Source organism: Schistocerca cancellata, chromosome 10 (assembly GCF_023864275.1).
Source record: "Schistocerca cancellata isolate TAMUIC-IGC-003103 chromosome 10, iqSchCanc2.1, whole genome shotgun sequence".
Lineage (NCBI taxonomy): Eukaryota > Metazoa > Arthropoda > Insecta > Orthoptera > Acrididae > Schistocerca > Schistocerca cancellata.
In genome coordinates this window covers 35,032,257-35,047,549 of record NC_064635.1, presented here as the reverse complement: position 1 = coordinate 35,047,549, position 15,293 = coordinate 35,032,257, and the positions used below count along the sequence as shown (strand labels likewise).

General features: G+C 40.5%; 1 protein-coding gene across 1 annotated transcript in view; it reads left to right on the top strand.

The window, feature by feature from the left end:
- LOC126106740 (uncharacterized) overlaps nt 1–15,293 on the top strand; it is a 52,464-nt gene that overhangs the window by 4,140 nt on the left and 33,031 nt on the right. The window contains exon 3 of the mRNA XM_049913115.1: nt 10,957–11,140. Coding sequence (XP_049769072.1) covers nt 10,957–11,140 — 184 coding nt within the window. The remainder of the gene's footprint in view (nt 1–10,956; nt 11,141–15,293) is intronic.

The window sequence follows — 15,293 nt, the reverse complement described above, 5'->3', positions numbered from 1 at the left end:
CTTCTAGTTTAGACAGCATATAAAATTATTTGAGATGGATATCTAGTCACGTGAGATTCTGCTAGAGAAACTACCATATTGTGCTGTTTAAACTGGAAGCTGTCAGCAAGTTTTCTGGAAGTAATCTGCTCCAGTTTCTAACTTCACTGATGGAATGTCAATTTGTATTACATCAGTGTTGAAGTGCACTATTACAGCAAGTGGTGCTTATTATAGAACTGCAATATTCTAAAATCGATTACGCTGAAAATTAACAGACATCAATGAAATGTAGCCAGGTGTAAAATAATCTGTTGATGCGTGGAAAAATTTGCAGTTGTGATCCAAGCTATTCTAGCCATTGCTGATGGACACTGGAAAGTTAATTTAATGAAGAAAAAGTGTTGTGCTTACCAAAGATCCTTCGTATGAAGTTATATCAGAGATGACTCACCTGAAAATAAATGAAAAAAAAAATGTAATACATATCATGAGGATCTTTAAGATCTATTATATATGTGATATAAAGTAATGACATGCAAGGGGGGCAGGGGGGGGGGGGGGGGGGGAACTTTTCCAAGGAATGTCCATATTACTTTTCATACGACTGCACAGGTACATTGAAGGACTATTTATAATGCCTTGGTGTTGCTCAACAATATTCTTTTCTTAACCATATACTGAGTTTTTGTGGTAACTTCACCACTGAAACTAATCTGAAATGTGTAATATATGGTGACTGACTAATAAAGAATTGTGATGATGAAGGCAAAAAGTTTACCTAGAATGCTGTATAATGGTTGCAGATCTCTCAAGAGTATGTTGTCATTGTCAATAATTTATTAATTAAGCATTAAACACACCAATGTGACTAAATATTAAAAACATGTTGATCACCTGCTAAAACAAACATATAGTCTCAGCTGCCTATAAAGTATAAAAGAAAATTTACTAGCTAATTATTTTAGGAGACTTCCTTTCAAAACAAGAACTTTAGTTAGAATGTTTAGTATCAGCCATTCACACATTTTGATGCACACACACACACACACACACACACACACACACAAATTGTATATTAATTATATATGTGTGACTGCAGGCTTTATCAGCATATTCAGCTGACAAAATCTTTTTGGGTGACCAGCTGAGTGATGGTGTTTCCTTGTGGCAACACTTTAAACAGTTTTGTAATCATAATTTTCTGGTGAAGAAGATGGGTATCAGACTTACTGAAACAGTGCAACAAGATAACACCACTTCTTGGCCGATCACCTGAGAAAATTTTATCAAACTTGCATACATTTACATATTAATTACCAACATTTACTGTTACTTATGGTTACCTGAAGCAATGACATTACTATAGTTAATGTGTATAAATGAATAATTATAATTCTATGATCATTAGATATTATGTTACTGAAAAGTAAAGTTACTCAAAGCACAATTCTTGAAAACCACTCCATGAATTCAGTAACTGTGTAAAATTCTCGCTCTTTAAATGAAGTTTCTAAAACTTTTTTAAACTTGTGCAAGGGAGTGAAGTGAGCTGTCTTTGGCAATTTTTTGAAGAATTTCAGGCATGTGTTTATGGCTATTTTTTGTGTGTGTGTGTGTGTGTGTGTGTGTGTGTGTGTGTGTGTGAGAGAGAGAGGGAGAGAGAGAGAGAGAGAGAGAGAGAGAGAGTCAGTTTTGAGTACAGAAAATCTATCATGTGGCTATTTATTATATTATGCAAATGAAAATTATTTCTTAATTTTTCTAAAATTTTATTTAGCATAAATTGGATAGCAACAGATGTAAAGCATGGGGACTGTCATAAAGCCACTTGGAGCATATATCTAGAATATATACAGGGTGTACATGAAGTCCGGGAACACTTTCAACTATTTATTGCACAAGAACCAAACATCGTACAGATATAATACATACGTCATTTTGAAGAGAAACCCGGAAAGTCTTTTTTCATGTGTATTGCCACAGAGTAGTACGGTAATTTGTCGATAATCAGTGCTTGCTGTGTGTTGGAGTTTGACAAAAACAAGTGTGCTACAGCTGTTCAATGAATGTTTAGAACGAAATTCGGTAAGAAGCCACCAACAAGGAAGACCATTGACCACTGAAACAACAAATTTGTTACGACGGGTTGCTTGTGCCTGGCAAAGAGAATCTGACATCCCAGTGTGAGTGGAGTGAATGTGGAGCGCGTACAAGAGACATTCATAAGGAGTCTAAAGAAATCAGTGTGTTGTGCATCCTGTGAACTCGAAATGGCTCCAATGACAGTGTGGAAAGTCCTGCACCAGAAGCTGTCTATAAAACCATTCAAATTGGAGCTAGTGCAGAAGCTCAATGACTATGGTAAAAGACAAGTGTTTTGAGTTTTGTTCACAGTTGCAACAATTGCATGAGGATGGGGATGCCATTGTTGATCACCTAATTTTTAGTGACAAAGTCAATTTTCACACTAATGGGAAGGTGAACAGCCATAATTGTTCAATCTAGGGTACAAAGCATCCACACAAAAACATTGAATTTGAACGTGATTCCCCAAAGGTAAATGTTTCTTGTGCCTTGTCACGTTGAAAACTGTACGGGCCATTCTTCTTTAGCGATAGCACTGTCACTGGAGATTCCTATGTCGACATGTTGCAGCAATGGCTGATGCCTCAAATGCAATTGGGCTTTCCGTTCATCTTTCAGCAGGATGGGGCTCCACCCTATTTTCATTGCGGAGTTCGTGGGTACCTGAACACAAAGCTGCTGCATCGATGGATCATCTGTGCTACAGAAGGGGACAACTGTTTCATGAAATGGCATCCCCAATCACCAGATGTCACTCTTTTTTTTCTGTGGGGCACATTAAAGATCTTGTGTATGTACCACCTCTACCATGTGATGTAGCAGAGTTCTGGGAGAGAATATGGGAAGCGACTGCCAATTACTGTACTGACGTCTGCCGGGTTACTGATGGTTTACATATCAAATGCTTGCAAAAAAAAAAAAAAGCAGATTCATACTAAAATTTCTCCTTAGTTTATGTAACAAAAGTAATACTCTTGCCAGCTTGCTGCTTTAGTAACTGTGTACCCATCCCATAACAGTTTTTTATCAGTCAAATCTAAGTAATTTCACATTTTCACTCTCAGACTTCATTGCACTGACACTCAGATAAAATAATTCTCCTTTAGTTTTATTAATGGACAGTTGACTGGCTAGACATGAGTAATCAGTCATCTTGATTTTTTTTCTGTTGTAATTTTGAACAGTTAATAAGTTTTCACCTTTTGTTGTCAGTTCGATGTCATCAGCTTACAGCACATTCTCACCTGGTGTAGGACTTGAGAAGTCATTCATATAAACAATGAAGAATAAGGGTCCAAGAACTGATCCCTGTTGTATTCCATGTTTTATTTTCAACAGCTGTAATGCCTGATTATTTGCATATACTTGCTACAGCCTGTTGGATAGGTTCTGATTATACTTAATGATTTATTTCTAATGCCATAGTGACCTAGTCTCTAAGTATATCACATGCCGCTTGTCTCTATTCAGTGCCATCATATATAAAATCTAACAGATTTTATACTGCTTTTACTGTTGACATATTTGATCTAAAGCCAAACAGGTCTGTGTTCAGTAACCAGTTACTTTCAAAATACTTGTGTATTTGTTTATGTAGACAGCTTTCTGTTATTCTGATAAGCTGAAGCAACTGAGATTGGTCTAAAGTTAGTAAAGAGGCACCTTTCTCTGTTCTTAAACACCAGCAGTGTAACAAAGATGTTAAGTTCTTCAGGGAAAATGCCATCTACCACTATTATGTTGGCTAGATAAAGCAATTTCATTTGTTATGCTCTCTATGAGCAAGTTACTCATACATTTTAAAATTTCCAAGCTTGTTCATCACTTAGCTAATATTGTGGGGAGTAATGTTAGACCACGAGAATGTAGTTCCATTTTTTGCTTCAGTTGAAGTGTCTCAGCAACTGAGCTGCTGTTACAGCTTGAATGATGACTGCCTGTACAGTTCACAAACTATTCATTTAATATATTAGAGTCCATGGGAATGGTATTGTCTTTTTTGCATTGCTTTGTTTCACTTTTAAAGTCATTCCATGCTGCTTTATGACCATTTTTAGATTTCAAAATGTACGTATAATTTTCTTTGTACTTGGATATTTTAATTTCAGTTTCATATACTTATTTGAGACTTGTGTATATAGTCTTAGTTTCACCATTTTAATAAACAGTATTCTTATTTTAGTCAGTCACAGAGTATACCATATTCTAGTACTTTGGGTCTACATTTAATATCATGTGTTTTTCATGGTTGGACAGTTGCAATTCAGTATATATTGAACAATGTCTACAAATGAACTAGTGCAATCACAAACAGTTCTCTCAGTGGAAAATCTATAGGACCAGTCCACTGATTTTTAGTTCCCTTATCATATTCTCAATGCTATTCTTATTTAGTATTTTGTGCCTTACAAAACTTTTGGTACATTCAAAGAGCAAATGTCTTATTTTTACACACAGTCCTTCAATCCCGGTTTATCAGCTCTACATTATACGTAATCTTTAGCATCCACAGTTGTCATGCCCATTGCCTTGTGAGTTGTCCACTAATGCAGTAGAGATTGAGTTTATTGTACTTATTAAGTGAGATACACAGTGCCAGTTAGTGATCATGTGCTAATGTACTACAGCGCTCTGTAAATATCACACTAAAATTGTGCTCTCTCTTAGAATGCAAGCCAGAAGTCCCACTAAAATTAAGCCATTTCTCTTTGAATGTGTGTTGGCATAAAAAAGGACAAAGACATGTTTTTTGGTCAGCTGCACTATGATCAACTCAGAAGAGAGAGACACTGTGCACGCCCTGATGTGATATTATCCCTGCTGGCACAAAGGGTGGTACATTGCTCTCAGCACCAGGTCAACATTTTTCTTTGAAAGTGTATGTATGTAGAGCCAACCTGGTGAATTCTGTTGATCTGCTAAAGAGACCCTTTTCCAGTAGAGCTTTAGAGGAAAAAGTGAGTGTTAAAGAGTTAATAAGATTTGTAAATTTATATCTAAGAAGATGAGGGCATGGTGTGAGCCGGGGGGGGGGGGGGGGGGTCATTAATTTGGCTCAAACTATGAGAGTAGAAGCAGGTAGATGTCCCTTTCAAGTTCCTAGTATATTTTTTATAATTTTTTCATTATCCTATGAACTTATAGTTAATTCAACATTGTCAATGGAAAATGCTCTGACTCTATAAAGTTCATTGTGCCTAGGTGTTATTGGGAGGCTGAATGTGCATAGAGGGATGTCTTTTTCATCTGGCTTTTGCTGCATCTTGATGTTGTAAGGAGCCTGCCAGTTTGTTGTTTTTAAACAGTTTGACGATCAGCCAAGTTGCCAACATTCAGTACTTGAGTCATACAAAGCAGTGGCCAAAGGTACCAACAGCCAGTTTGTTGGTTTGGGTTTGTTTCTCACTGCTACCTTTTTTTCCATTTTAATTTATTCCTCACAGTGTTAAACTATTTATTGTAAAATTTGAATATATTTAAACAGTTCAGTTTATATTTTAAAATTAATATAGTCAGTTTAGTTATGATTACTACCCACGTTTAAGTCAAGAGGCCATGGCAGGTGGTGAAAAAAGTGAGTCTATGAAGAAACTTAGTTTGAAAGTGTATGATAAAAAGTTGGATCTGTGAGTGTGATGTTTGAAATCCACATTTTTGCTTTTCATATTTGTTATTCAGGAGCAGTGATGCATTGGGTTCAGGAGAAGTGAAAGATCTAGGACATATTAATACATTAACAAAAAATATTATAGAAATGAAAGAGAATGTAGACAAAGATGAAACAGGAGATATGATACTGCGTGAGGAGTTTGACAAAACACTGAAAGACCCAAGTCGAAACAAAGCCCCAGGAATTGACAATATTCCATTAGAACTACTGACAGCATTGGGAGAGCCAGGCCTAACAAAACTCTACCATCTAGTGAGCAAGATGTATGAGACAGGCAAAATACCCTCACACTACAGAAGAATATAATAATTCCAATTCCAAAGAAAGCAGGTATTGACAGATGTGAAAATTACCGAACTATCAGTTTAATAAGCCACGGCTGCAAAATACTAACACGAATTCTTTAGAGAAGAATGGAAAAGCTCGTAGAAGCTGATCTCAGGGAAGATCAGTTTGGATTCCATAGAAATATTGGAACACGTGAGGCAATACTGACCCTACGACTTATCTTAGAAAACAGATTAAGCAAAGGCAAACACACGTTTCTAGCATTTGTAGACTTAGAGAAAGTTTTTGACAATGTTGACTGGAATACTATCTTTCAAATTCTGAAGATGGCAGGGGTAAAAGACAGGGAGTGAAAGGCAATTTACAATTTGTACAGAAACCAGATGGTAGTTATAAGAGTAGAGGGCATGAAAGGGAAGCAGTGGTTGGGAAGGGAGTGAGATAGGACTGTAGCCTCTCCCCGATGTTATTTAATCTGTATATTGAGCAAGCATTAAAGGAAACAAAAGAAAAATTCGGAGTAGCTATTAAAATCCATGGAGAAGAAATAAAAGCTTTTAGGTTTGTTGATGACATAGTAATTCTGTCAGTGATAGCATCGGACCTGGAAGAGCAGCTGAACGGAATGGACAGTGTCTTTAAAGTAGGATATAAGATGAACATCAACAAAAGCAAAACGAGGATAATGGAATGTAGTCAAATTAAATCAGGTGATGCTGTGGGAATTAGATTAGGAAATGAGATGCTTAAAGTAGTTAATGTGTTTTGCTATTTGGGGAGCAAAATAACTGATGATGGTCGAAGTAGAGAGGACATAAAATGTAGACTGGGAATTGGCAAGAAAAGCGTTTCTGAAGAAAAGGAACCTTCCAACACCTGATTGAAGCCTGCGAGAGTGGAAGCTGTCAGCAAGGCTAAGGGTGGGCCAACACCGTATTGAATTCCAGCATTATCGATGGAGGGCGCCACGAACATTTAAGTCATTTTCAGCCAGGTGCCTGGATACTTTTGATCACATAGTGTATGTGGGCAGTGAAACAACTGATTATGGCCTAAGAAAAGAGAAAAATAGTATGTTGGTTGGCAATGGCAAGTAAAGCCTATCTGATGAATAGAAATTTGTTGACATCTTATAGATTTAAGTGTTAGTGAGTATTTCCTGAATATATTTCTCTGGAGTGTAGCTTGTATGGAAGTGAAACTTAGATGATAACATTTCATATAAGAAGAGAATAGTGACACTAGAGAAGAATGTCAATGGTTAGATGGGTAACTGAGGAGACACTGAGCAGAAAGAAGGAGAAAAGGAATTTTTGGCACTACTTGACTAAAGGAAAGCACCGGTTGATCGGACACATTCTGACATTTATTTATTTTATTTAATCATATGGTGATTTCATACAATACACAGTTGATATAATGCAAATGATTTTATACAATATACACATGATATTATACAAGATTAAACCTTAAAGTCCGTGTTTTTCAACTCGTTAATTAAGCTGGGTGTGAGAGTGAACAAGTCATCGGGAATTCCAGGGTATGAATGAAGTGGACAGCATTGGACTAAATGTTCAGTTGTCTGCTTTTCTTGATAACATTCACACAATGGTGAACTGATCCAGCCCCCTTTTGTACCTGAAGTACCTGCAACAACCATGTCCAGTCCTTAACCTGTTGAGGCGGCACCAAAGGTTCCTCGGTAGGTCAAAACCTTTTGGCTTCTTTGTGGGATCAAGGTGATGGGCTCTTGTTCCCAATGTTTTTGTTGACTATTCAGCTTCTCACATATCAAGGGGTAACTAGTTCAGTACTGCAGGGAAGAGTTGTGGGTTAAAATTGTAGAGGGAGACCAAGAGTTCGAAAGGACGTTGGTTGCAGTAGTTATTTGGAGAGGAAGAGGTTTGCATGGGATAGAGTAGCGAGGACAGCTGCGACAAACCAGTCTTCGGACTGACGAGCACTACGACAAAAACAAAAACAACAACTCATTAAAAACAAGATCGCTACATATGCGGCCCGAAGTATTGGCCCTTGAGCAAAAAAGTTTGCCTGCCACTGCTCTCTGCAGAAACGTATAGGTATCTCTGCATTTCGTTTTTTTTTTTTTATCTTTATTCAAATCATGAATTAAGTCGGGTGATGTTGAGCGTATTAGATTAGGAAATGAGACACTTAAAGTAGTAAAGGAGTTTTGCTATTTGGGGAGCAAAATAACTGATGATGGTCGAAGTAGAGAGGATATAAAATGTAGACTGGCAATGGCAAGGAAAGCGTTTCTGAGGAAGAGAAATTTGTTAACATTGAGTATAGATTTAAGTGTCAGGAAGTCATTTCTGAAAGTATTTGTATGGAGTGTAGCCATGTATGGAAGTGAAACATGGACGGTAAATAGTTTGGACAAGAAGAGAATAGAAGCTTTTGAAATGTGGTGCTACAGAAGAATGCTGAAGATTAGATGGGTAGATCACGTAACTAATGAGGAGGTATTGAATAGGATTGGGGAGAAGAGAAGTTTGTGGCACAACTTGACCAGAAGAAGGGATCGGTTGGTAGGACATGTTCTGAGGCATCAAGGGATCACCAATTTGGTATTGGAGGGCAGCGTGGAGGGTAAAAATCGTAGGGGGAGACCAATAGATGAATACACTAAGCAGATTCAGAAGGATGTAGGCTGCAGGAGGTACTGGGAGATGAAGAAGCTTGTACAGGATAGAGTAGCATGGAGAGCTGCATCAAACCAGTCTCAGGACTGAAGACCACAACAACAACATTCAAATCATTATGATTATACAAATTAACCCTCTACCTAAGTACATTACTAGGTCCTATTTCTAACTATTACAATTGACAATCTGCAACTTTTACTTTCTAACACTACAGGTTAATACTATAATGCCTTCACCACTATGGGGACTATTCTACTGTTATTTACTACACATGTTGTTATGATTATTGGATTGAATTTTCTACTACTGTTAGACTTTGATACTACTTTTAACAAGTTACTATGACTACTCAACCTGCAGCGTCACAGGTGTGCCAGAAGATACAAACCTAATTTTGCTGACCTTTCCCACTGAGCTAATCGCAGTGGCACTGCCCCTGGCACTGGGCTGGCCGATGACTTCGTTGCTGCAGTTCTGTGCTAATCTAACTACCCTAATTCTGAGGTTTCTGAAGAAGAAAAATTTGTTAACATTGAGTATAGATTTAAATGTCAGGAAGTCGTTTCTGAAAGTATTTGTACGGAGTGTAACCATGTATGGAAGTGAAACGTGGACGATAAGTGGTTTAGACAAGAAGAGAATAGAGTCTTTCGAAATGTGGTGCTCAGAAGAATGCTGAAGATTAGATGGGTAGATCACGTAACTAATGAGGAGGTACTGAATAGAACTGCCGAGAAGAGGAGCTTGTGGCACAACTTGACTAGAAGAAGGGATCGGTTGGTAGGACATGTTCTGAGACATCGAGGGATCACCAATTTGGTATTGGAGGGCAGCGTGGAGGGTAAAAATCGTAGGGGGAGACCAAGAGATGAATACACTAAGCAGATTCAGAAGGATGTAGGCTGCAGGAGGTACTGGGAGATGAAGAAGCTTGCACAGGATAGAGTAGCATGGAGAGCTGCATCAAACCAGTCTCAGGACTGAAGACCACAACAACAACATTCAAATCATTATGATTATACAAATTAACCCTCTACCTAAGTACATTACTAGGTCCTATTTCTAACTATTACAATTGACAATCTGCAACTTTTACTTTCTAACACTACAGGTTAATACTATAATGCCTTCACCACTATGGGGACTATTCTACTGTTATTTACTACACATGTTGTTATGATTATTGGATTGAATTTTCTACTACTGTTAGACTTTGATACTACTTTTAACAAGTTACTATGACTACTCAACCTGCAGCGTCACAGGTGTGCCAGCAGATACAAACCTAATTTTGCTGACCTTTCCCACTGAGCTAATCGCAGTGGCACTGCCCCTGGCACTGGGCTGGCCGATGACTTTGTCGCTGCAGTTCTGTGCTAATCTAACTATCCTAATTCTGAGGTTTCTGAAGAAGAAAAATTTGTTAACATCGAGTATAGATTTAAGTGTCAGGAAGTCGTTTCTGAAAGTATTTGTACGGAGTGTAGCCATGTATGGAAGTGAAACGTGGACGATAAATAGTTTAGACAAGAAGAGAATAGAATCTTTCGAAATGTGGTGCTACAGAAGAATGCTGAAGATTAGATGGGTAGATCACGTAACTAATGAGGAGGTACTGAATAGAATTGAAGAGAAGAGGAGCTTGTGGCACAACTTGACTAGGAGAAGGGATCGGTTGGTAGGACACGTTCTGAGACATCGAGGGATCACCAATTTGGTATTGGAGGGCAGCGTGGAGGGTAAAAATCGAAGAGGGAGACCAAGAGATGAATATAACAAGCAGATCCGGAAGGATGTAGGCTGCTGTAGGTACTGGGAGATGAAGAAGCTTGCAGAGGATAGAGTAGCATGGGGAGCTGCATCAAACCAGTCTCAGGACTGAAGACCACAACAACAGTTCTGAGCCTGTAACTAATCTAGCTCCATATCTACTGTCATGATCGCTTCGTTGTCAAGTCCGGTGATGATGTACTACCCCCCACCCCCCAACCTAGTCCTAAAACATGTCGGGTTCCAGCCATGAGGCTGAAGGCCAGGTCCATGTCCTGACGGAACACGGAGGGTGTACGGAGTCTGGTGTTTATTCATTAATTGTTTCTCAGGTATTCTTTGAGGACTTTGCTTGAGATCGCATCTGCTAGTTTATTCAGGACATTAAATGTGTCCTCTTGCCTGAGCAGGTGGTGCGTGTCGTTGTTTGGTAGTTGTTCCCTAAATTGTTTTGCTCTTTTGGGCGATTTCAGCCGGTTCTCTCTCCCGCAGCCACTTATTTCGGTGTGCCCTGCTCGGACGACGCTTCCGCGCCCGGCGCCCGCCGTGTTTGCGTGACCCTAGACCCTGCAGATAGCATCGGCCCACTTGTGGACGCCGCCGCTCCACACGCTAGGGCCACACAGTCGCCTCGCCGCTGGCCGAGTGTCCGCACATTACGACTCGTCCTCTTCAGGTAAGTCAGGTGCGGTCGCGGAGAATCGCAGCAAACAATGCCCGAGCTCTTTCCACACTACACTCCTGCACGCAAATGCTGATCCAAAACCTGACAAAGTTAATCATAACCCTATCAAGCGTCAGCCCCAGGGCAATGTGATACAACCGCTGTTGTTCTGTGTACACATCGGTCTGACGGAGATGGTTGGTTGGTTGTTTGGGGGAAGAGACCAAACTGCGAGGTCATCGGTCTCATCAGATTAGGGAAGGATGGGGAAGGAAACCGGCCGTGCCCTTTCAAAGGAACCATCCCGGCATTTGCCTGGAGCGATTTAGGGAAATCACGGAAAACCTAAATCAGGATGGCCGGACGCGGGATTGAACCGTCGTCCTCCCGAATGCGAGTCCAGTGTGCTAGCCACTGCGCCACCTCGCTCGGTGGTCTGACGGAGAGAACGAGCAACAGTTTGCTGCTGCGTATAGATGACGTTGTAGTGTAAAGTTTCCTCGCTGAGTGATTAGGAGGATAACTTGGATAGAGTTTCTGTTTGGTGTGATGAATTGCAGCTTCTAGATCTACGTCCACAACTACATACATAATCCGCAAGCCACCTACGGTGGGTGTTGTGGGCACCCTATATACCACTGACAGTCGTTCCCTTTTCTACTCAACTCGCAAATAGAGTGAGAGAAAAACGACTGTCTACATGCCTTAATTTCTCTTATGTGGTCCTCACGGGAAATGCACATAGGCGGCATTAGAATCGTTCTGCATTCAGCTTCAAATGCCAGTTCTCTAAATTTTATCGACAGTGTTCTTCGAAAGAAACGTCACCTTCCCTCCACAGACAACCAAGGGTTTCGAAGAGCGACTGAACAGAATGGACAGTGTCTTGAAAGGAGAATATAAGACGAACATCAACTAAAGCCAAACGATGTGGGATTGACGGAGGACATCGAAAGGGTGCGAAAAAGGGCAGCTCGTTTTGTATTATCACGTAATAGGGGAGAGATTGTGGCAGATATGATACGCGAGTTGTGATGGAAGTCATTAAAGCAAAGACTTTTTTCATCGCGGCGAGATCTATTTACGAAATTTCAGTCACCAACTTTCTCTTCCGAATGCGAAAATATTTTGTTGAGCCCAACCTACATAGGTAGGAATGATCATCAAAATAAAATAAGAGAAATGAGAGCTCGAACAGAAGGGTTTAGGTGTTCGTTTTTCCCGTACGCTGTTCGGGAGTGGAATGGTAGAGAGATAGTATGATTGTGGTTCGATGAACCCTCTGCCAAGCATTTAAATGTGAATTGCAGAGTAATCATGTAGATGTAGATGTAGCTCTTTCCACACTACACTCCTGCACTCACATGCCGAACCAAAGCCTGATAAAGTTAATCATAACCATATGAAGTATCAGCACCAGGGCAATGTGATAGAAACGCTCTTGTTCTGTGTACACATGGGTCTGACGGAGAGAGCGAGCAACGGTTTGCTGCTGCGTATAGATGTTGTAGTGTAAAGTTTCCTCGCTGAGTGATCAGGAAGGTAACTTCGATACAATCTCTGTTTGGTGTGACGAATTGCAGCTTCTAGATCTACGTCCACAACTACATACATACTCCGCAAGCGAACTACGGAGGGTGTTGTGGGCACCCTATAGACCACTAACAGTCATTCCCTTTTCTATTCCACTCACAAATAGAGTTAGGGAAAAAGAACTGTCTACATGCCTTAATTTCTCTTATGTGGTCACCACGCGAAATGTGGGCGGTATTAGAATCGTTCTGCAGTCAGCTTCATATGCCAGTTCTCTAAATTTTCTCAACGTCACCTTCCCTCCATGGATTATAGAGGCTCGTTTCTTCCGCTCGCTGTTCGAGAGTGGAATAATAGAGAATTACTTTGAAGGTAATTCGATGAACCCTGTGCAAGGCACTTCGCAGAGAATCCATGTAGATGTAGATTTAGACGTAGAGTCCCCGTAGCTTCTCCGTAATACTTGCATGTTGTTCGAAACTATCGATAACAAATCTAGCTGCCTGTCTCGGAACTGCTTAGAAGTCTTCCTTTAATCCATCCTGGTGCGGATCCCGAACACTCCAGCAGTACTCAGAATGAGCCGCACTAGTGTAGTATACAGCGAGGTCCATTGATAGTGACCGGGCCAAATACCTCACGAAATAAGCGCCAAACGAAAAAACTACAAAGAACGAAACTTGTCTAGCTTGAAGAGGGAAACCAGATGGCGCTATGGTCGGCCCGCTAGATGACGCTGTCATAGGTCAAACGGATATCAACTGCGTTTGTTTTAAATAGGAACCCCCATTTTTTATTACATATTCGTGTAGTACGTAAAGAAATATGAATGTTTTAGTTGGATCACTTTTTTCGCTTTGTAATAGATGGCGCTGTAATAGTCACAAACATATGGCTCACAATTTTAGGTTTTTTAAATTAAAATACAAAACGTAGGTACCTACGTTTGAACATTTTATTTCGGTTGTGCTAATGTGATACATGTACCTTTCTGAGCTTATAATTTCTGTGAACGCATGCTGTTACAGCGTGATTACCTGTAAATACCACATTAATGCAATAAATGCTCAAAATGATGTCCGTCAACCTCAATGCACCTGCCAATACGTGTAACGACATTCCTCCCAACAGCCAGTAGTTCATCTTCCTTAACATGCATTGGCAATGAGCTGACGTATGTTGTCAGGCGCTGTCACGATAGCAAATATCCTTCAACTTTCGCCACAGAAAGAAATCCGGGGACGTCAGATCCGGTGAACGTGCGGGCCACGGTATGGTGCTTCGACGACCAATCCATCTGTCATCAAACATGCCATTCAATACCGCTTCAACGGCACGCGAGCTATGTGCCGGACATCCATCATGTTGGAAGTACATCGCCATTATGTCATGCAATGAAACATCTTGTAGTAACGTCGGTAGAACATTACGTAGGAAATCAGCTTACATTGCAGCATTTAGATTGCCATCGATAAAATGGGGGCCAATTATCCTTCCTCCCATAATGCCGCACCATACATTAACCCGCCAAGGTCGCTCATGTTCCACTTGTCACAGCCGTCGCGGATTTTCCGTTGCCCAATGGTGCGTATTATGCCGGGTTAAGTTACCGCTGTTGGTGAATGACGCTTCGTCGCTAAATAGAACGCGTGCAAAAAATCTGCCATCGTCCCGTAATTTCTCTTGTGCTCAGTGGCAGAACTGTACACGAGGTTAAAAGTCGTCGCCATGCAATTCCTGGTGCATAGAAATATGGTACGGGTGCAATCGATGTTGATGTAGCATTCTCAACACCGATGTTTTTGAGATTCCCGATTCTCGCGCAATTTGTCTGCTACTAATGTGCGGATTAGCCGCGACAGCAGCTAAAACACCTACTTAGGCACTATCATTTGTTGCAGGTCGTGGTTGACGTTTCGCATGTGGCTGAACATTTCCTGTTTCCTTAAATAACGTAACTATCCGGCAAACGGTCCGCACACTTGGATGATGTCGTCCAGGATACCGAGCGGCATACATAGCACACGCCCGTTGGGCCATACATCAACACGATATCGACCATTTCCGCTATTGGTAAACGGTCCAATTTAGCACGGGTAATGTATCACGAAGCAAATAACGTCCGCACTGGCGGAATGTTACGTGGTACCACGTACTTATACGTTTGTGACTATTACAGCGCCATCTATCACAAAGCGAAAAAAGTGGCCCAACAAAAACATTCATATTTCTTTACGTACTACACGAATATGTAATAAAAAATGGGGGTTCCTATTTAGAAAAACGCAGTTGATATCCGTTTGACCTATGGCAGCGCCATCTAGCGGGCCAACCATAGCGCCATCTGGTTTCTCGCTTCAAGCTAGACGAGTTTCGCTTTTTGTAGTTTTTTCGTTTGATGCTTAAATCGTGAGATATTTGGCCCGGTCACTATCAATGGACCAACCTGTATGTGGTCTCCTTTACAGATGAACGACACTTTCCTAAAATGCCCCAATAAAGAGAAATAGACCATTCGCCTTCCTTACCATAAGCCTTACATGTTCGTTCCATATCATATCGCTTTTCAGCGTTACGCCCAGATATTTAATCGACCTAACTGTGTCAAGCAGGACACTATTAATACTGTATT